Below are 22,187 nucleotides of genomic sequence, written 5' to 3'. Positions count from 1 at the left end.
GCTCTTTGATAATTTGTAAGAATTCTTATATTTTTAATACAAATATTTGCAGGCGACGGGAGAGTTTTTAATATTATTCTATGCAGTTGCCATTGAACCTTTGCTTTACTTCATTCTTCTCTCATTTAATGTGAATCAATTAAATCTCTGACATATTCATAAAAGAAATCTATTTTTTATATATTTTACTATTATTTTTTGGCTGCCTTACACCATTCTTGCCTTCCACCTTTTTCTCAAAATTAAAATTAAATAAATTACATGAGTATTAAATGTATATTAAAATATTATATAAAGTAAATAATTTGTAATATTATAAACTGTAAATAGTATTTAAATATTACACTATTATATAAATTAATTAATATTTAAATATTATATACAGTAAATAATATTTAAATTTATATAAAAAAAATATACTATAAATAAAACAATATAAATGATAAAACAAATACCTTTTGCAATATTTTCTGAGAATAATAATAAATTCAAGCCCAACCAAATTAGATTTAGTTCGTCCTACATTTGAACGTGTTCATGATACAAATTAGATCTAAAGCTATAACTGAATTCCTGTTCGTTAAATTTTATATCAATATTATAATATTATAATCACATATAAGAAGAACTCAAGGTACTTTGTAGCTGACACTTGCCTATAAATATTTCATAGAAAAAAATTGTTTAAATAATAATAATAATCGTCCCCAAAAGCTAACGCCTTTGCAGTCGAACGGGCACACCGCTTAAAGACTTCAGTGTAATGGGCAAGTGAAGTTTCAATTCCTGTGGACCCGGCTTATATTTATGATCGAAGACCTGGGCTATGCTCTGTTTGGCCAAGGGAGCGGGCAGAATACGGAATCTGCGCAGCAATTTCGACAGCGTTACCTTCAGCTCCAACAGCGCAAACTTTTGACCTGCAAACGGATGCTTGAGTCAAAGTTAAATATCTCATATGAATGAAGCAAACCTATGCAGTTTCTGGGCCCAGCACTAAATGGCACATTGTCAAAGGCATTGGCCCGCGTGCGCTCCGCTGCCTCGAAACGTTCCGGGCGAAATTCGTAGGGCGCCTCAAAGCTGTGAGGACTATGGCCAATGGCTAGAATGGGCAGCACGAGCGTCGTGCCCTTGGGCATGTATTTGTCCACTGCGGAGCAGATAGTTAAGAGTTGAATGGCAACAGCCTTAAGCCCTAGGCACTCACCTATGACCGTCGGCTCTCGGATAGTGCGAAAGATGAATGGCACGCTGGGAAACAAACGCAATGTTTCCTTGATGACAAGATCCAAGTACTTCATATCCTGCAGCTCCTGGTATGTGGGATGGCGCTCGGCTCCATCTGCCGTGGCGTACATTTGCGCTTGCTCCTCAAAGGCGCGTTGCTGCACATCTGGCGACCAAGCCAAGCACCAAATGGCAAATGTGATTGCCGAGGCAGTTGTATCATGGCCCTAAGCATTCAAAATAATTAATAAATTCATATTATATCATATTCATATTTATACACATTTCATTTCAGACAGAGACTTAAATATAATTCATATAAAATACGGCTCTTTTAGAGTACAAAGAATAAAGTTGATAATAAAGTTAATCATAAACTAATTTATGACCAATTAATAAAAGAATTTTGATTATCTAATATTAGTAGACATCATTAAAAAAAATTTGTAAATTAAAAATATTTTATTTAATATTTGTCAACAACAAATTTAAAATCTGTAATAAAATTTGTTGCTTTAAAAATGCTTATTTAAATAATAATAATCCCACGTTCATTTGCATTAGTGCTAATGAGACTCTTCGTTATGGATTTCTCACCTCGAACATGAATGTGGAAACTTCCTCAAAAATTTGCTCAAATGTCAACGGTTGGCCATCCACCTCGGCTGTCAGTAGATTGTCGAGAAATGCCATTTTGGGTCGCTTGGCGTCCAGTAGCTCGTCGTCCAGCTGTGCAGCTTGGTAGCCGGCCGTTTGAAGTAGCCGACGACGTTGCTCAATGATCTGAAAAGCAAAAGCAGAGTTTCATATGGGGCCACTAGTTGGGCGCACTAACTGCCAACCTGAGCGAACTCAACACGTATTGTAGTCAGAGCCTGCTGCTGTTGCTTGTAGAGCGTGGTGCACTTGAAGAATACATCTGCGCGCTTAAACAGCGAGAACACGCGCTCCGAGATGATGTGACAAAGGCTATCGATGGCGTCCACCATCGGGGATGGTCGTCCCTCGATGCTGTTCACTCGAGTGCCCATGGCAGTCTCTGCAGCGGGTGGTCATAGACAACAAAGGCATATTCAGTTGAGCTGGCCCCACTCACCGCAGATGACGTCAATGGTGCTCCTGGTGACCAGCGCCTGCATATCAAGCACTTCGCCCTGGGCAGCGTGCGTCTCATGCTCCAGCAACTTCATAAAGCGACTGCTCGTCTCGTTCATAATGTGCAGAAAGTCCTTAAGGATGCGGAAGTGAAAGGACGGCGTAATCAGCTTGCGGCGCACTGTCCATTGATGGTCATTGCCAGTGAGCAGGCCACTGCCTAGCCACGGATAGAGCAAGTTGTACGGATCGTATTTGTACGTCAGAGCAGTGCTGCTCAGCACATGCTGCAGCAGGGAGGTTAGACTGAAAACTAGGAGTTATTTACAGAGCTTGCTTACCTCCACATATTTGGTTTCTATGAGCATTACGTAGGGCAAAGGCCCGGCCCAGACACGTAAGTTCTTGTAGTTATTTTCGTTGAACCATTTTAGCAAAGTTCTCAAGTAAGCTGCAATGAGAGAATTGAAATTGTCTTTCAAGCAGCCAACTATATCAAGTCATAAAATATTTACGATCGTTTAAGCACAGTCTGTTTGCTAATACAGGCTAAATTATCGTAAGTGCATCGTAAAAATCAACTCGGCACTAGCGAGGTGTCTGAAATCGTTGTTCAATTAATTAAATGCTAATCGCTCACGTTAAATTTAATATAAATTCAATTTGCAGTGCAGGCTAAATAGGCAATTAAAGAGAATATAAAAGTCTTAAGTCTAATAAGAAAACGTCGGCATATTTCAATTTCTCGTTTGTTAGATTTTATTTAAAGTTTATTGATTTTCAATAGAGTTCCAGCAGCAAGTCAAGTTATACTGGATCGAAGCTGACTTAGAATTAATGGCGGGAGAACTTCTCGGGTGGTGCTGGATGCGCTGCGATCCACTCAAGAGCGCGTTGGATTGCGATTGGGATTGGTGGCGGTGTTGGCAGAGCATCGCCCTGTGGCTGATAGCCATTCTCATCGGCGACGTACGAGATCGCGATGTGATCACCCTCGGGCGCGATCCAGCCGAAGTCGCCATAGATATTGCCGTAAGCATCGCCCTTCTCATTGCGAGAGATCGAGTTGGTGGTCTGCAGGCTTGAATCGAAGCCATCGGCGCGCACATCTGACAGCTGCGAGATCACTTCGGCGTGCACATCATCGCTTCGGCTAACGGGACTTGCGCGCAAAACAGTAGCAACGCGGCGGTGGGGCAATGGTCTGCTGAGGGGCGAGGCGAAAGCCATGCCGAAGACGGCGCAAATCATCAACTGCAAAAGATTGACTATTGAATCTGTCTAATCCCGAAGTTCCAGCTACTTACTACTTTGAACATTTCGATTACTTTTCGGCCGTTGTAGAACACGAAGAACGAACGTTGACTGATGCTGCAGTCGGGCAAGGCGGCAGCTTTTATACAGCAGCAGCTACAGCTTTGGCCGTGTGTCCAAGCGCATCAGACAATTAAGACTGTGAGTTATGGGTTTCACAGACACGCCCACATTAAAAAATTAGCGCTCGAACGAAGCCAAATGAAGGCGAGCTCGAAAATAATGATATAGTGTTCAAATCTTTTATTGAATGCTAAAGTGCATCAATAGCGGATGGAGCCACATGCTCGCCAACTCGTTCGCATTTGTCACAAAGGCGAGCTGCTCAATATAAAACACCATAAAAATTAGATCAAGCCAATTCATAATGAGCTGCCATTCAAAACGTGATCTCGCCTCAAAACTTGTTTTGCCAAAATGAATTAATTTACTATTTATTATTATTTTTTGCAAATATTAAATATGATCTTAAGGCAATTCGTATGCTAATTTGAGCAACTAAGCCACAAAATACATTTTAAAACAAACTCAATAGTTTTTTGTTATTTGTTTTTTTTTTTTTTTATTTCAAATAATACCAAATTTACGATAGACATAAACCAGGATGTCTATTCCATCAGCTCGCTGTCGTTCAGATTTCCGATTAGACACATATCTGGCGAATCTATTAATTGCTTTAAGCTTCGATATAAAAACCTGTTTCGCAGATCTTTGTCGCAGACTTCTAAAGTAAATCATAAATACGGCGAATCTGCTTGCAGTTAGAGTCACGACGCTAGCAGATTTTTAAAGCATGCACTCAAGCATGGCTGTTAGCACTTCGAAATCAAATAAGATTAATATAAATGCTTTAAGTCATTGGTAGCTTGTGTCGTTTAGAAAGCTAAGCGATTAAAGCTTCGAATTGGGCGTTTAGTTTGTGTAGATACAGATCGGAAAACATTAGTTTGAAAGAGCGCAAAATTTTTACTTATCTCATATAATCATATCAATGCTCTCACAGTAAGTTAGGGGACACATTAATGCGTTTGAGTGGAGTCTATATATATTTGATATAATAATATATTTGAGATATATTTGAAACAACTGCTCTCAAAGTCGAGCGGTTTACTGTTTCTGTAGTATTTGTAGCGCGGTTTGTCAAGACTTCACATTAGTACAAAATAATTAAAAACACGTAAGACTACTCTTCTTAATGCAGTTTCTTAATGAAATTCTCAGAGCACATTTCTCACCCAAATTCCCATTTTCAATGAATTCAGGGCATAAACAAGTAAGAGTGCTTCAGTCAAACCTGCTCGACTAGGAGATACCCGGAAGCCGGTGTTGATGATATTCACATCATTCTAGGCTTCTTTTATACATATATTAGAATATATACAATACAATACACACACACACATACACACACGCATGCATAAGCCAGCGCTCTGCTTACTGCGCAGTTTGGGCAGCGACTGCGCTTTGGCTGCAACAGGCTTTATTAAGGGAACTTTATTATTGAATAAATTTTCTTCTACTTTCCTAATCAAATTGACGTACAACTGTGTGTTATTGCCAAAGCATATTTCCCAAATTTAAAAAGATTCAGGATATAAAACATCATTTAAAGAGCTTGCATTTATTCAAAACAAAGCGAACAACAACTGGATGAAATTTTCTCAAAGCTAATACACTCGCTTTGTTATGTGATACTTGCCTACTAACTATATATTATCTCTATTATTCATCAATCAATTGATCAGCGAGCTGAACATTTTTTTCCACTTCTTATTATACTTATAAGCTGCAGGTTAAAAAAACAAAAATTATTTTTGGCTCTTCAATCAAGCCTAAGGGTAGGCAAATAATTCTGACTGAATCAAGATGGATACTAAAGTTAGCTTTTAAACAGTTATACGATTATATGAAAAGCTGAAAGCGAAATATACCAATAAAGCTTGTTAAGTATTGACTAAGTAATAATTAGGTATTGAAAGTTGTAGAATGATATTAGAAGCTAGATTTCACTGGAGTCGTAAAAGGGAGAGATATAGAAGTCAAAAGAGTATAAGCAGAAAGTCCACTCTTCGTTATGTACTACAAAAATATTAATGAGCTATCTATATATGATTTTATATATACACTTAATAGAAAATGTTCTTTACAAATATATAAACACCTCATACAGGAAAGTATTTGAGGTATGTATAGAAGAGTGCTTAGTCTGCTTTGTGCTTAGATTAGATTAATATACGAAGTGTTTTAAATAGTTTTAAATTGGCTTCGATTTGATTGCCTTCACTTTATATTAAGCCTTTCTGTACATATGAGACAGTTGTTCACAATATATCCTCACTACCATTCAATCCATAAAAGTCAGCAAGATTCACAATAAAGTTGCCTATTTTAAGGCGCACTTGAAATCAACAGTTTGAGAGCAGACGAACCTATTTGATAATATTATAAGGCTAAACGTATAAGACTTGTATTGACATGCCCACTTTTTATATATATAATATATATATATGTCAGCATGATAATCTGAAATTGCGACTTGATTGCAGTCAACTTTTTTGCTTTTCTTCTTAGCAACGTGATCTTCTGATCATTTGATAGCAGTTTCTTGGAAGCTAAACGAGTTTTGGGACAGCAGCACCAGTTTTTTCTAGATATAAATGCAGTTTGATAATAAAAGTCTGTAATATATTATAACCGTACTTTGTTATTTGGAACATATATGAATATTTCTGATGCACTTGGCAAAATTTGGAGCATCCAGTCGCAGGGCGAGAGAGTTGTATAAAAACCAACGCCTCCACAGAGCTGAGTATCAGTCAACGTTCAGTTCACGTTCCCCAACTGCATTCATATCAAAATGTTCAAATTCGTAAGTATCTGAGCTGGAATCCTAGAACTGTCAGCGGTCAATTGACTTGCACCTCTTCTAGCTGTTGATCTGCGTTGTTATCGGCCTGGCCGCCGCCTCTCCAGTGGCTCCATCGAGTGACGATGTGCACGCCGAGGTGCTGAACCGCAAGGAGGATGTCCGTGCCGATGGCTTCGATGCCGCCCTGGAGACTAGCAACCACATCTCCCGCACGGAGTCCGGCGATGTGCACGGCAACATCCAGGGTAAATTCGGCTGGATTTCGCCCGAAGGCGAGCACATCGATATTGCCTATATCGCCGATGAGAACGGATACCAGCCAAAGAGCGAATGGATCCCAACCCCACCACCAATCCCAGAGGCCATCCAGCGCTCCCTCGATTGGCTGGCTGCCCATCCCGGTGCACCCGAGCACTAAATGACATTTAATAGTGCATTCGGAATCGTATATGTGGACTCGACTCTAGGACTTCCCATGATAACGATAGTTTCTAAGAATTTTGTGCATTGTTGATGACAAATTAAAAAAAAAACATTTTGTCGTATCAAAGTATTATTTGTTTCAATGACTGTGTAAGCATATTTATAACTGTGTGAAGCTATCTACATTCGATTAACAATTTTGTGCAGCCAAAGGGCAGAAGAGAATCTTTGGAATAAGCTCAGCTTTGAGTACCTCAACCTAACTTTGGATACTCAGCCTATCTCATATGAAGATAGATTCGGGCCTGCTGATCAAAGCACAAATTGGAAATATTCAAAAAAGCTGCTTGAACTATGGCATTGCAAAGCAATTAATCCATGCTTATTAGAGGAAATAATTCGTACAGCTTCTTACATACACAGTTAAATAATTTATAGAGATAATGAGTCTCTGTAAAGGCGGTGATTTGTTCGTAAATTTGACGATTTATTTTGTATATATAATTTCTTTTCTGTATGTCATGTATAGTTTTTGGTTAATCAGAAGAGGAGACTTGAGTTTCAGATGAAGTATCTTATATATATAATATGTAGTCAGCCAAGAGACGAACTCAACCGCAACTACGACGCCCATGATAAATTAATTTCTTGAATCTATTCCACATCTATGCTTATAGCTACAGCAAATTTTCTTTAATCAAATAATTTAACAATTCTAAAAATTTTTGATATTTGTAATTCGCGAAATCATGACAATATTTTGTCACAGGCCACAAATAAGTTCATTAAATTAAGTGAACTAAAATTTTATTAGCCTCAACATATTATCAACATCACTTTCAATCACCTTCTCACACATTTCGCATATAAACAATTGCAGTGGAATTAATTTGATGAAGCTAAATACAAAATTCATAAACGGCAATTCTTCAATATGTTCAAAATTCTGATTTATCATTAGCGTTTCGTATTGTTGTTATGGAATGGAGCCGTCTTTGCTTGAAGTGCGAATTGGTGAATAGAATTCAATATTATAAATTCGTCAAATGGGATGAACCTGTTTCCCCAGCATTCATTGCTGCACTTTAGCATTTTAAATTAGCAAAAAATTAGAAAGAAGAGCTTCGCTCTATCTACTCTAATTGGAGGTGCTATAATTTTCGTACACCGTCTAACACCCTATATATTAGAACTATTTATAATTATAATATAGTTACACTAGTTATGTATACACACATGTCTACAAATGTTCATGAACAAAACGAGTTCTCATCTGAGCAATTTTTCATGAACATTTGCTTCAAAATAACTTGGCCAAGTCCCTGAAAGAGGTTTCGATATTCGTCGTGACAATACTATTCGCAATTAAAAATTTACGATACGAATTCGCACATTTGTGGCGTAGTTGCGTCAGAGGAAACTGTATAAAAGCCGTTGGCTATCTGGAGAGGAGCATCAGTCAAAGCTTGTCTCGACATTCAACCACTGCACAAATCCAAATCAAAATGTTCAAACTTGTGAGTATTTCGAAGACTGCTAAGGATAGGCAGTGATAAAACTGAATTGAACTCCTTCTAGGTGTTGATCTGCGCTGTTATCGCCATGGCCGTCGCCTTGCCAGTCAGCGATGAGTCGAAAGCTGAAACCATAAACCGCAACGACGATGTGCGCGCAGATGGATTTGACGCCTCTTTGCAAACCAGCAACGGCATCCTTATACAGAGTAGCGGCGATGAGAAGGGCAACATCCATGGCAGCTACGCCTTCACATCGCCTGAGGGTGAGGCGATCGAAGTCAAGTATGTGGCTGACGAGAACGGATATCAGCCCAGCAGCGCAAGTCTGCCCGTTGCACCCCCAATCCCAGAAGCGATCCTGAAATCTCTGGCTTATATTGCTGCCCACCCACCCACACCTGAACACTAAGCACTCTTTTAGTTGAGCGGATCTTATAGCAGACGTCTTTCGAAAGCATGATTGATCTTTGTTTAACGACAAATAAATGAATATAATCAAGAACTTTTGTTTTGCTGTTTTACAAGAAGTTTGCTTTTTCTAAACAGAAATACTGATTTCTCATATACGTATTTGTTGAGTCTGAAACACCTTTTTCAGTACTCCAGTAACTGTACCGAACTCTAACTTCTAGGATACTTCGTTCTATATTTACGAACAAACTTTTGCATAAGGCTACGCTTTACTCTTCCTCCGAATTTTTGTATAAAACTTGATGGATATTTTGATACAATTAATTAGATTTGTTATGCGCACATTTCCAACTTATGGTAGGCCGTATCAACGATACTTTTCAATCCATTCAACATTAGACTTGGTGAGGAACTAAGTTTTTTATCTTTTCCAAATGAACGACGAGATTAAAGAAATATGTGCCGACATCAGAAAAAAATATTTGGCTAAATAATGTGCATATTTTTATTTATAAAAAAGCAACTCTACTTCAATGAAAACATGGAATTTATTTATATTACATTTATTTATAAGTAGTTAATGTTTTTAACATTTCTCCAAAAAAATAAAAAATTTTAATAAATCTTGATTATTTAACGTTAAAGCAGGCTCCAAACTTGAAAGGTCTTAAATTTAACAAAAGCAATAGCTAACGAGTCAACTAAGCTGTTTATGCATAGAGCTGTGTATGAGATCAGAGAAGACCATGAACATTACATACTAATTATGTTTTGAATAAAAGCAAAGAATTATCTTAAATTAAATTGATCTTGTGTCACATGAAAGAAGTAATAAAATCACGTTGCTGAAATTATATTTTTCAATAATCAATTAATATAGTTAAAGGAAAGCTTTAAATTAAATGTTTTGAACCATGTTACTAAATTGAGACTCTTTTCTGTAACCTTTTTTATTTTAATCACAAATTGTTTATATATTTTGAACATTTTTAGATATTGCAGTATTGTTGTGTTTACAATAAAATCAATTTAGTTGTGGCTTCATGTAATTAAAATTCTACTTTATTGACCTTATAGATATGATTTGTGCTTATCGCAAATTTAATTATGTGATCGCCATATGGGACTGCGGCAAACTTATTTCAGGTATCCGAGCATCAGAGTAAATACAAGTATATTTAAAACGAGTTTAATACAAACGCAGTTGTTGTCTCTGTACGTGATTATAAGATAATATATATAAAATATATTTATTATAATAATATATATTATTGAGTCAACTGTTTGTAGCTAAAAATACTTTTGCATATTATTTGCATTACTTTAAATCTGACCTATAAGATATAAACAACAAATAAAATATATAATTATATATAATAAATAAAACTATGCCATTATCTTTTTAACTCTTTGACTGTTGATGACTATTCAAGTTAATACTAGTTTCACCAAATGTATCAAGCAGACAGACAAGGTTTTCTCAATTTCATTAAATGCTTATAGGCCAATCTATTGTCACCCAATTTTTTCCGTATTAATTTTAATTGAACTTAATGTATTTTAGAAATTACCCATTGAAAAGTCAATTAAAATAAATATTAAAAGTCAATTTCCTAAATCTAAGTTCATGCATAACAAGTATCGCAACATACAATTGTCTTTCTCTTCTTCGCTGGCTAAATAGCCATCCCTGTGAAATTGCTTAACTGTTTCTTGTAGTTCAACGATCAAAGCTTAAAGCTTAAAATTATATAAGCTGCTAAAATATACTCTGTACTATAGGGCAAAAGATGTCTAGAGAAATAATATTATATAAATACACAGCTTCAATTGGACAAACAGGTCTCAATGTTTATGTTCAGTATTAAATTTGCATATGCCAGATGCAGGAACAGGTCTGATGCTTTTTGTACCTGTTTTTCATTACCTATCAATGTTGTTTTGGGTGAAATTTATATTGTTTATTATTTCTTCGGGTATCATCTTCACTTAAATTATATCGTATCCGCCTTTTACTGCATAAATAAGCCCACAGATAGTTTATTAGAATAACTGCCTAATTATATATGAATAGTCTAAATCAAATTGCATACCATGATTGGTGTCAAGGCTAATGAAGAGCTTTTGCAATTCGGTGTTAAAATGTTAATTGCATTAATACATTTACGATACAAATTTGCATTTTTGTGGTTCACATACAAGTCTCATGTGCAGTTGCGTCAGAGGAAGTTGTATAAAAGCCGTTGAGTGTCTAGAGTGGAGCATCAGTCAAAGCTTGTCTCGACATTCAACCACTGCCCAAATATCAAAATGTTCAAACTTGTGAGTACTTTGAGGACAGCTAAGGATAAACAGTGATAAAACTGAATTGATCCCATTTTAGGTGTTGATCTGCGCTGTTATCGCCATGGCTGTCGCCTTGCCAGTCAGCGATGAGTCGAAAGCTGAAACCGTGAACCGCAAGGACGATGTGCGCGCAGATGGATTTGACGCTTTATTGGAGACCAGCAACGGCATCAAGCGCGAAGACAGCGGCGATGAGCACGGCAACATCCATGGCAGCTACACCTACACTTCGCCTGACGGTGAGGTGATCGAAGTCAAGTATGTGGCTAATGAGAACGGATATCAGCCCAGCAGCGCCAGTCTGCCCGTTGCACCCCCAATCCCAGAAGCCATCCAGCGTTCTCTGGAATATATTGCTGCCCACCCACCCGTACCTGACCACAAGAAATAAATTCTTCGATTTGATCCTGTATTAGATATCTTTTGAAAACATTAAAAATTAATATGCAATAATCAAAAATCTACACTTTTTCTATTATATAGGTATTTAGCAATGTAGTAATTATTATATCTATATATATATATATATATATATATATAAATTTCTTAAACGAAATATATATAAATTGATTTCTTGAACCAGTAAATCTATTCCACATCTATGCTTATTGCTACAGCAAATTTTCTTTAATCAAATAATTTAACAATTCTAAAATTTTTTGATATTTGTAATTCGCTGAATCTTGACAATATTTTGTCACAGGCCACACATAAGTTCATTAAATTAAGTGAACTAAAATTTTATTAGCCTCAACATATTATCAACATCACTCTTAATCACCTTCTCACACATTTCGCATATAAACAATTGCAGAGGAATTAATTTAAGGAAGCTAAATTTAAAATTCATAAACGACAATTCTTCAATATGTTCAAAACACTGATTTATCTTTAGGGTTTCGTATTGTTGTTATGGAATATATATATATATATATATATATATATATATATATATATATATATATATATATATATATATACATATATATGTATATATATATATATATATATAAATTTCTTAGACGAAATATATATATACATATCTATGGCTTATATATATGGCATGAGCTTATATGTGGCTTTAAGTAAACAATTTTCGAACTTCACTAATTATTTTAATTTACACGTTTTTACCGATTTTTGAAAAGTTTTGCACTGAATTAAAACTGCAACCATATGTTACATATATTGTTATACATATGTTGTTAAGGTACTAAATTTGATTGTACAGGTTCTACACTTATTAATAAAATAAAAAAAATAAACTGTAGAAATATATATTTTTAATTGGGGAACTTAACCTTAAGTGAAATGTGTTAATAAATCAAACGATGGCGGAACACAATTTTAACACTTTGATTTGTAATTCCTAAACAGATCACGCCAACTCTGTGCTAATGTGTCACAAGTTAAAATAAAGGAATATACCTAAAGTAGGTTAGACAGCTCGAACTATCTTCGCATTGAATGGTCTACTTCTGAGCTCATTTGCAGATCAAGCAAGCCTTTAAGGGGCATACTAGGGCATGGTGAATCGAGAATAGCTATACAATGATCAGAGTAAATGCTCCATTGTTATTTCAGCTGTTACAAAAAAAAAATGTTAACAGGCTTCAGCATATTCTGCTGTTATCCAACTAGAGCGAAAAATCTTAGCATTTGTTTTCCTGTTGACCTCTTCAACAGATTGAACTTAAATGTTAAGACCCTCAGATCTGTAACAAGAATACCCAATAAAAAATAAAATAAAATGCGATTATTCTCCATTGATAACCCAAATTATTATCCATTGTGAGCCCATTCATATGATTTTACGCCACTTTTTAACGTAATTTTATGAATCAATCTTATAAGATGATAATTTCCTTTAACTTTAAACAAGTTTCGTGCTGATGAACTCGTTCTTTGTAGACGACAGTAACGCATGCTCATTATTAGCTTTTACTATTACGCTGAAAAATTGTATGCAATCATGAAGATTATTGCATAAGATTCTGATTCAGATTCATTCACAATAAGCAGAAAATATTATAAGCTAAGACTCTCTAGAGGCATAAATGGCGACGAGAAAGCTGTATAAAAGGCCGTTCTTATCTGAAGTGGAGCATCAGTCAAAGTCTGTCTCGACATTCAACAACTGCATAATTCCAAATCAAAATGTTCAAACTCGTGAGTACTTCGAAGGACGCTAAGGATAAACAGTGATAAAACTGAATTGAACTCCTTCTAGGTATTGATCTGCGCTGTTATTGGCCTCGCTGCCGCCGTGGGGGTTAGTGATGAGTCGAAAGCCGAAGTCCTTAACCGCAAGGACGATGTGCGCGCAGATGGATTCGACGCCTCTTTGGAGACCAGCAACGGCATCGCGGCCTCAAATAGCGGCGATGAGAAGGGTAACATCCATGGAAGCTTCAGTTGGGTCTCGCCCGAGGGTGAGAAAATCGTAGTGAGCTACGTGGCTGATGAGAACGGATACCAACCTAAGAGCGATTCACTGCCAACCCCACCACCAATCCCTGAAGCCATCCAACGCGCTCTGGAATGGATTGCTGCCAACCCACCCGCACCTGACCGCAAAAACTAACTCAAACTAACAGAAACTGAACTGGTTGACTAGATCTTGAATCCGACATCCTTCGACAATAATATAAGAACATACTGAGCAAACATGGCTTGAGAATTGTATACAGAATATATTGAAAAACTCAAAAAATCTGCGATTTGTTTACATTATAAAGAAACTTTACAATTTTCAGCAAAGGCAAAGTAATAATGAAATGTTATTGATCATCTGTAACAATAGATATTATTATATATATAAATATTCATATTTATATTTATATATATAAAAATTCTATACAATTTCATTAATTAAAATATTTTACGAGTTTTATATATTTTGAAAAAATAAATGTATACTTAAATTTAAATAAATCTGTTGAAATATATTTTTTAGTTGAATAATTTAAGATTAATTTAATGTTTTTGGTATATCGAACTCGATTGAGTCTATCAAATGTCCAATACAGATATATAAAACACCTTAGACCTTACTCTTGAGGTAAAATACTTGTATGATAAAAAAAGCGGGAAGTAATGGAATAAATGACTTTATCTTATCCGCGTATTGTCTGTTGTTCTTTTGACCTCATTCATAGTTGAATCAAAGCTAGAAAATCATGACTACTAGCGCGTTGCAAGTCTGTGCCAGCAGCAGAGAAACAGAATAAGGCTAGATAGCTGCAAACGTTGAAAGCGTATTGAATCAGAAGCATTTGTAGCTTAAGTAGATTGATCTGAAATTTGATATATGTTTGCCAAGTGTGAGATTTTCTTTTTGAAAAATATATAATATATAGTCAAATGTAAATTGTAGCTCAATTTTATATTATTCAAAAATAATATGAAAATTTTCATCTACCACAAGATCATGCTTGTGATATTATTACCGCATTTAGACAAGCAGGATTAGGTATTTCTAAAGTAATCTTATTAAACAATAATCTCTTTTGATTTGAAACGAGATTCATGCAGGTGAACTCGTCTTATACGTCATTCTCATTATTCATTCTCATTAGTAGGCAACTTTTGAGTAAACTTCAAAATCGCATGAAATGATGAAGATAATTGCATAAGGCGAAATTCATTCCTATAAACAGAATAAAGCATATACAGGCATCATATGCTGCAGAGAAATCTGTATAAAAGACGTTGATTATCTGGAGTGAAGCATCAGTCAAAGTCTGTCTCGACATTCAACAACTGCACAAATCCAAATCAAAATGTTCAAACTCGTGAGTACTTCGAAGGACGCTAAGGATAAACAGTGATAAAACTGAATTGAACTCCTTCTAGGTATTGATCTGCGCTGTTATCGCCATGGCCGTCGCCTTGCCAGTCAGCGATGAGTCGAAAGCTGAAACCATAAGCCGCAAGGACGATGTGCGCGCAGATGGATTTGACGCCTCTGTGGAGACCAGCAACGGCATCGCGGCCTCAAATAGCGGCGATGAGAAGGGTAACATCCATGGAAGCTTCAGTTGGGTCTCGCCCGAGGGTGAGAAAATCGTAGTGAGCTACGTGGCTGATGAGAACGGATACCAACCTAAGAGCGATTCTCTGCCAACCCCACCCCCAATCCCAGAAGCCATCGTGAGATCTCTGGCATGGCTTGCTGCCAACCCACCCGCACCTGACCGCAAAAACTAACTCAAGCTAACAGAAACTGAACTGTTTGACTTGATCTTGAATCCGACATCCTTCGACAATAATATAAGAACATACTGAGCAAACATGGTTTGAGAATTGTATACCAATATATTGAAAAAATCTAAAAATCTGCGCTTTATTTACATTATAAAGAAATTTTACAATTTTCAGCAAAGGCAAAATAATAAAGAAATGTTATTGATCATCTATAACAATAGATATTATTATATATATAAATATTCATATTTATATTTATATATATAAAAATTTTATATAGAGGTCACGTGCTCCATTCCATAATTTCATTAATTAAATAAAATTACGAGCTTTATATATTTTGAAAAAAAAAAAATAAGTGTGTACTTAAATGTAAATAAATCTGTGGAAATATATTTTTTAGTTGAATAATTTAAGATTAATTTAATGTTGTTGGTATATCGACATCTATTAAAACTCGATTGAGTCTATCAAATACCCAATACAGATGGACATAACACCTTAGACTTGAGGTAAAATACTTGTATGGTAAAAAAAACTAGAAATAATGGCTTTATCTTATTTGCGTATTTGACCTCATTCATAGATGAATCAAAGCAATAAAGCCATAACTACTAGCGCGTTGCAAGTCGAGAATTACTATAAAGTCTTCATTATAAATCCTATTTATTGTAACTTAAAATATAATCGACTGGGCCAGCGGCACAGAAACAGAATGAGGCAAGAAAGCTGCGATCGTTGAAAGCGTATTAAAGCAGAAGCATTTGTAGCTTAAGTAGATTGATCTGAAATGTGATGTATGTTGGACAAGTGTGAGATTTTCCTCTTGAGATATATATAATATATGGCTTCATTCAGATCACGCAACATAGTCAAATGTAAATTGTAGTTCAATTTTATATTTTTCAAAAATAATATAAAAATTTCATTTAGCAAAAGGTCATGCTTGTGATATTATTACCGCGTCTGATTAGGTATTTCTTAAAATTTTATTAAATAATAATCTCGTTTGATTTGAAACGAGTTTCCTGCAGATGAACTCGTTTTATACGTCATTCTCATTATTCATTCTCATTAGTAGGCAACTTTTGAGTAAACTTCAAAATCGCATGAAATGATGAAGATAATTGCATAAGGCGAAATTCATTCCCATAAACAGAATATAGCATATACAGGCATCATATGCTGCAGAGAAAGTTGTATAAAAGACGTTGAATTTCTGGAGTGAAGCATCAGTCAAAGTCTGTCTCGACATTCAACAACTGCACAAATCCAAATCAAAATGTTCAAACTCGTGAGTACTTCGAAGGACGCTAAGGATAAACAGTGATAAAACTAAATTGAACTCCTTCTAGGTATTGATCTGCGCTGTTATCGCCATGGCCGTCGCCTTGCCAGTCAGCGATGAGTCGAAAGCTGAAACCATAAGCCGCAAGGACGATGTGCGCGCAGATGGATTTGACGCCTCTGTGGAGACCAGCAACGGCATCGCGGCCTCAAATAGCGGCGATGAGAAGGGCAACATCCATGGAAGCTTCAGTTGGACTTCGCCTGAGGGTGAGGTGATCGAAGTCAAGTATGTGGCTGATGAGAACGGATATCAGCCCAGCAGCGCAAGTCTGCCCGTTGCACCCCCAATCCCAGAAGCCATCGTGAAATCTCTGGCTTATATTGCTGCCAATCCATCCGTTGTTGACCGCAAAGGCAAACTGGCTTGATTGAATCCTATAACCGACTTCATGCGACAAATGAGAAAAATACCTTTTCTTTATATTTACAAAAAAAATGTTAAAATGTACTTAAGGCAAGCAGCAAAAATAAAATGCTATTGAACATAAATACATTGTGCTATAATTTATTAATTAATTGGTATAAGCTGGGGATATATATAATTTCATAAGTGTTGAGATTGTACAAATTTTGTCTGTTTTATATATATGAATGATAGTAAGTGTTTTTATGACATCTAGCGATGGATAACAATAATTTGTATAAGCCTACAAATTATTATAATTATATATATTATAATAAGCACAAAATATGTTCTATTGTTATATTGGAAATATTTACTTTTTAATCCACGCATGCATCTGTCTATTAGGTTGACAGCCCAGTGAGTTTATGGATTTTCTGGTCAACTTCAGAGTCTATGGCTGAGCTTGGAGTGTGCTGAGGCAATCGCGTATGACTTGACATAAAAAACAATGTGTTTGTGATTCATGGATTTGCCCATAAGGGTATAGAAGTCTTTTGTAAATAAGCAGTTTGTTTGTATTTGGAGTTCTGTTGAATTGAGTAAATATTAGCTTGAAATTGTTAATATTTTTTCACAATTTCAGAGCTAGGATAACCAGACTGGGCAGGTGAACTGTTCACTGTGGTTTCATATTTACCACTTTCAAAGAAATAAGACATACGCTGTGATCTTTAAGATCTCTTACAAGCATTATAAATACGTTATCAGCCTAAGTGTACGTAACGAGTTAAGTAATGCCCCAGGCAGCACTTCTTAAAGGTGTCAGCAGCATGTCGGAAGCAATTTGAATGTTCCTTATCGGAGTCTGCACTTGGCTTGCCATAGTGTGAAGTATGCAGCAGTTTCTCTCCAAACGCTAATGCTACGTAAAACCACAACCACAACCACAACCACAACGCTTCAACCAAACCACCATTCGGCACTCTCCGGCACACTCAAGGAATCGGTCTCCTCTTCTTCGACAAGCATGGACGCAAGGCAAATTGTGTCTAACGAGACGCTGTGGTAGATTGCAAAAACCTATTCGTGACTGACAATTCCGCCTCATATGACATGTAGAGCTTAACTGTGGTGGAATTCTAAGACGAGTTGCCAAGAGTATTATATATTCGGGTGGAATTTTTTTCTTCTACTTGCACATATTAATATATGCATAAAAAAATAACATGATCGACTAAATTCACTCGTGTGTTTTTTCACGGGTTGCTTTATTTTTGCAATGATATATGCATATTTAACAGTAACAGGTCTGAGGTTTTTTTCAGCTCAGCATTATCTGTATAAAAGCGAGGCCTAGCAGGAATGGATCATCAGTTAACGTTTGTTTCCTACATTAAACAACTGCAACTACCTCACTCGAAATGTTCAAATATGTGAGTAATCGCGTGAATGTTAGGCAATATAGAGAAAATATTAACCAACTGATCGTCTTTCAGCTGTTGATCGTCGCCCTGATTGGCCTGGTTGCCGCTGTGGACTCTAATGAGAAGGCTGAGGAACTTCTGCGCTCTGACGATGTGCGTCCAGATGGCTTCGAGACCAAACTGAAGATTAGCAATGGTATTGAGCAAGAACAGAGCGGTGATGTGCACGGAAACTCAAAGGGATCCTTCAGCTGGATCAGCGATGATGGCGTGCACGTTGAGGTTAAGTACGTGGCTGATGAGAACGGCTACCAGCCCAGCAGTGACCTGCTGCCCACCTCACCCCCAATCCCGGACGAGATCAAGCGCTCTCTTGAATGGATCGCTGCCCATCCCAACAAGGAACTGTCGAAATATGATTGAACAACTATTGACCCTCTCCCCTAAGCAATAACCTTGTACATTTCTTGTTCATGCAGCTTACTCAAATGGTTCAGTAGCAAAAGAAATATACGAAGGCAGCAAACTGTTGAAAGCATATCGAAAATCTATGGTTATTCTTACTAGTCAAAAAAAAAGAAGTCAGTGGGTCACGCTCCAGTCGTTTCAGGTCACACATCTGGACATTCGTTAGCATATAATAAATATTCTAATGAATCGATAAAAAAAGAATGATGCTAACTGTACTCTGAGCTAATCAAACGGCTACAGGTTTTCGAAAACTGAATTTCGCTTTCGATTTGCATAACATTCGCTAATAACAAAAACAAATAAATTGTTTCCAGTAGCCGACGCAAAGCGTCAAGGTTAAGTCAAGCTCGGCAAACGTATTCCATTTTTAATATAGAATTCTATGGACCGCAGCTAAGCTCTATCATTGAAAGTTCTATATCAATAGGGTTCAACGTTTGCTTTACGATCTAATCGACAAGCTACTTAATTGTCACTAGTAAATTGTTTTGATTGCCTGTAAAGTTGTAATTAGTCGTAGCGAGTATAATTAATCTATTAAAGCCACTTATAGGAGAACGATAAGAGCATAAATAATTGACATAAAATTCTTTTCTTAATGTCTGTTTGTTGTTTTCAGAAATTGTTTACGAAATAAATTTATCTTAGAAATTAAATTATTATTTCTTCGTCTGAATTTATTTGAACTTGTTTATATTTGGCGTAGCTAAGTTGGTTTTTGACAAAGAAAAATATATTGCTATTTTGTTAATATAATTTTATTTAACTTCATTGCTTTTCTTAGAAAAGAATGTTTAGAAAGCAGCTATTTGATTATTTGTTAAGCAAATAACAAAATATTTTTCTGTTGTTAAAGCCTATCTATAGTAATAATTGAAGCTAGCTAAAGTTTCCTAAGATTTAAAAAAGGTTGGCATGCTCTAGTGAGGAGTGCTCCAGTGCCTTGCTAAGTGGCTAAATAAGGGGAACGAAAGGAGCTATCAAAAAGGAAAAAAAAAACAATGCATTTTTAATATCAATAAAACTGCTTTTGTTGGATAAAAAATGCTTAAATCTAATTTCGTCCATGAGACAGCCATAACTTTCATTTATAAGGAGCAATCTAGAACCAGGACCAAGGACTCCACCAGCCCATAAATCGCATCTAACAGTAATTATCTGTGGATGCAAGGTGTGTCGACAAAGATTGTATGTAATCCTTACTCTATTTAGGACAACTTTTCTTTGTTCAGTACCCACTCTGTCAAAAGTGAGATTCATCATTCAGTATAATTATTCATCATTAAGTTTGATAAATAGAAAATATTAATTTTGTTCAGAAATTTAAAAAATTTGTAAGCTTTGCTTTACACAAAGACTATTGTGATAAAATGTTAAGAAAAAACATCTATTAGCTATTAAATGGATTGTCAATCAAAGCAGTGTTGTTAACACGAAGTTATATAACTCTAAAGAAAAGCATACGTTATAAGAATAAAGAAGGGCATATGTATAGAAGATAATCTATACAGAGCAATTTGGCAACTTTGGTCTTTCATATTAAGTTATTATTGAAGAACGAAATAATAGAAAATGGTTTATTTGAAAAAAATTCTATTTGCCTGTGTTATTCCTATACAGACTGAGCTTGAAACTTAAAAAAAAAAATAAACTTACAAATGGACGAACAGGGCTAGATCGACGCGAATACTAAACAATAATAAATATTCTTCTGCAGGTTGTCAGGCTTTATTAGCCTAGACATTGTAAACATTTTCAATAGTCGCAGGACATAATAATATTATTTTAATGTGGACAAACGTAGAATACCTCACATGACGCTAAGACGCGCATTTAACATTTGCACGAGCCATATAATAAACTGGATTCGAACAGGTAAATAAGAGTTTTTTTCTTGCACATACATAAACTGCTACAGATGACAGCAGAGCAGCAGCAACCAGATTCCAGACTGAATGCCAAAAGGCGCTAACATCACGATTAAATCGAACATATTAATAATTGTACTTTTGGGGATAGCAACAAGAAAACCAGACTTTTAATTAACATCGAAAAAACCAGTTGGAACATATAGATATGTACGAAATCATAAAAAACAACCGAATGCCCAATTAAAGACCAAAAAGCTATGGCAATCGATGTTTACCTTTGACATTTCCACTTACCGTCTGGAGTGAAACCCAACTGCAGTAGGTTGCCGACAACTGGAAAGGATCTGGGCCCAGGAAACTGTCGATCGATGTGGCGCGGATTACGCCTTTCGGTCAGAAAGTAGCAGAGAACAGCAACAACACCGAATACGACTAGCAGAAACGGGTCAAACATTTTGACATGACCAGCGACTCGAGATAACTGAATGCAGCCAGCCTCAACTGCATTCGATCGAGCTGCCTATCAATAGAAAAATAACACAGTGTAATTGGAGCCATCATTCAAATCGCTGAGCTTACAGAGTGCAGTCAGTAGGAATGGGATTTTGTTGAGATTAAAAGCGAGCAAAGTGCATCGCAGTCTCACTTTGTTCTGACTGCGAGATACTCTGTTCTGATGTGGGCAAATAGACGCTCCAACTGTGAGCTAGCAGTCTACAAATAAGAGACTTTTTTCTACTCCGATACAGAGCATTTGTGTTTTGCAAAAAAGTCGCTTGAATTGACTGTGAGTTGGCGGCCTATATAATTATATTTAACAATGGCTTATTTCACTATAGTCAGATGCATATGTATGTGTTTAGATCAAGTTTGACTTCGTCACAAATGGCACTCGTATACTGAAAAAAATATAAAATTTTTTTTAAGCTTAAGTGAGCGTGGTCATTTGATCGATAGACAAGTTTTTATTAGTTTGAAATAAAAGTTCATCAGCTGCATAACAACTTTTTATTTTTAGCCGAGCATATGATATTTAAAGCTTAAGTTGTTTTTGGTTGAAGCCCAAGCAAATGCGATACAAATGCTACCAACTGAACAAGTCTATCTTATCTTTTGTTATATATACATAAATTGCCTTTATTTAACGAGAGTTAATCTGTTGCAAATCCAGGTTAAATAATTATTCAAGTTGCCCAAGTTTCAGTCTGACTTAAAGTGCTTTGGCAACATTGCTCGGCTGCGCAGCAGCATAAATTCAATTAGGTAATTGCTGCTCAGAAGTGTTACCTGTGTGACTGACACCTGCCTGCTGCC

The 22,187-nt window shown here is 36.1% G+C and overlaps 9 protein-coding genes across 9 annotated transcripts; 7 read left to right on the top strand and 2 right to left on the bottom strand.

Moving 5' to 3' along the window:
* Positions 1 to 560: 560 nt before the first annotated feature.
* Positions 561 to 21,370, bottom strand: LOC111596391 (probable cytochrome P450 4e1). The gene is made up of 8 exons (XM_023310597.2): positions 21,168 to 21,370; positions 2,667 to 2,776; positions 2,327 to 2,612; positions 2,073 to 2,269; positions 1,828 to 2,013; positions 1,211 to 1,457; positions 974 to 1,153; positions 561 to 920 (listed from the first exon to the last, which is right to left on the bottom strand). Exons 1-8 carry the CDS (start codon positions 21,325 to 21,327, stop codon positions 715 to 717), a joined length of 1,572 nt encoding a protein of 523 aa, XP_023166365.2. The 5' UTR covers positions 21,328 to 21,370; the 3' UTR covers positions 561 to 714.
* LOC111596393 (larval cuticle protein 1-like) lies at positions 3,108 to 3,841 on the bottom strand. Its single transcript, XM_023310599.2, has 2 exons — positions 3,633 to 3,841; positions 3,108 to 3,579 (listed from the first exon to the last, which is right to left on the bottom strand). The coding sequence occupies exons 1-2, from the start codon at positions 3,642 to 3,644 to the stop codon at positions 3,160 to 3,162; spliced, it is 432 nt and encodes a 143-aa protein (XP_023166367.2). The 5' UTR covers positions 3,645 to 3,841; the 3' UTR covers positions 3,108 to 3,159.
* On the top strand, positions 6,497 to 6,926 carry LOC111596395 (larval cuticle protein 1-like). Its single transcript, XM_023310601.2, has 2 exons — positions 6,497 to 6,508; positions 6,570 to 6,926. The coding sequence occupies exons 1-2, from the start codon at positions 6,497 to 6,499 to the stop codon at positions 6,924 to 6,926; spliced, it is 369 nt and encodes a 122-aa protein (XP_023166369.2).
* LOC111596396 (larval cuticle protein 2-like) lies at positions 8,437 to 8,857 on the top strand. Its single transcript, XM_023310602.2, has 2 exons — positions 8,437 to 8,448; positions 8,510 to 8,857. The coding sequence occupies exons 1-2, from the start codon at positions 8,437 to 8,439 to the stop codon at positions 8,855 to 8,857; spliced, it is 360 nt and encodes a 119-aa protein (XP_023166370.2).
* On the top strand, positions 11,170 to 11,596 carry LOC111596390 (larval cuticle protein 2-like). The gene is made up of 2 exons (XM_030226123.1): positions 11,170 to 11,181; positions 11,243 to 11,596. The coding sequence occupies exons 1-2, from the start codon at positions 11,170 to 11,172 to the stop codon at positions 11,594 to 11,596; spliced, it is 366 nt and encodes a 121-aa protein (XP_030081983.1).
* Positions 13,322 to 13,918, top strand: LOC115482759 (larval cuticle protein 1-like). The gene is made up of 2 exons (XM_030222686.1): positions 13,322 to 13,374; positions 13,436 to 13,918. Exons 1-2 carry the CDS (start codon positions 13,363 to 13,365, stop codon positions 13,787 to 13,789), a joined length of 366 nt encoding a protein of 121 aa, XP_030078546.1. The 5' UTR covers positions 13,322 to 13,362; the 3' UTR covers positions 13,790 to 13,918.
* On the top strand, positions 14,880 to 15,459 carry LOC115482758 (larval cuticle protein 2-like). The gene is made up of 2 exons (XM_030222685.1): positions 14,880 to 14,999; positions 15,061 to 15,459. The coding sequence occupies exons 1-2, from the start codon at positions 14,988 to 14,990 to the stop codon at positions 15,412 to 15,414; spliced, it is 366 nt and encodes a 121-aa protein (XP_030078545.1). The 5' UTR covers positions 14,880 to 14,987; the 3' UTR covers positions 15,415 to 15,459.
* LOC115482757 (larval cuticle protein 2-like) lies at positions 16,488 to 17,220 on the top strand. Its single transcript, XM_030222684.1, has 2 exons — positions 16,488 to 16,705; positions 16,767 to 17,220. Exons 1-2 carry the CDS (start codon positions 16,694 to 16,696, stop codon positions 17,127 to 17,129), a joined length of 375 nt encoding a protein of 124 aa, XP_030078544.1. The 5' UTR covers positions 16,488 to 16,693; the 3' UTR covers positions 17,130 to 17,220.
* On the top strand, positions 18,486 to 19,049 carry LOC111596394 (larval cuticle protein III/IV-like). Its single transcript, XM_023310600.2, has 2 exons — positions 18,486 to 18,540; positions 18,604 to 19,049. The coding sequence occupies exons 1-2, from the start codon at positions 18,529 to 18,531 to the stop codon at positions 18,952 to 18,954; spliced, it is 363 nt and encodes a 120-aa protein (XP_023166368.1). The 5' UTR covers positions 18,486 to 18,528; the 3' UTR covers positions 18,955 to 19,049.
* Positions 21,371 to 22,187: the final 817 nt, after the last annotated feature.

This window comes from Drosophila hydei, unplaced genomic scaffold, assembly GCF_003285905.1.
Source record: "Drosophila hydei strain 15085-1641.00,03,60 unplaced genomic scaffold, DhydRS2 tig00000060-arrow-pilon, whole genome shotgun sequence".
In the NCBI taxonomy this organism is placed as follows: Eukaryota; Metazoa; Arthropoda; class Insecta; order Diptera; family Drosophilidae; genus Drosophila; species Drosophila hydei.
This window is presented reverse-complemented; position numbering and strand designations above follow the sequence as displayed.

Bases quoted from the DNA above. Each gene is read 5' to 3' on its own strand.
- LOC111596391 (XM_023310597.2), bottom strand. From the start codon at position 21,327: ATGTTTGACCCGTTTCTGCTAGTCGTATTCGGTGTTGTTGCTGTTCTC. The intron at 1,458-1,827 runs GTGAGAAATCCA...TTGAATGCTTAG, and splicing joins TTTCCACATTCATGTTCGAG to GGCCATGATACAACTGCCTC. The intron at 921-973 runs GTTTGCTTCATT...ATCCGTTTGCAG, and splicing joins TGGGCCCAGAAACTGCATAG to GTCAAAAGTTTGCGCTGTTG.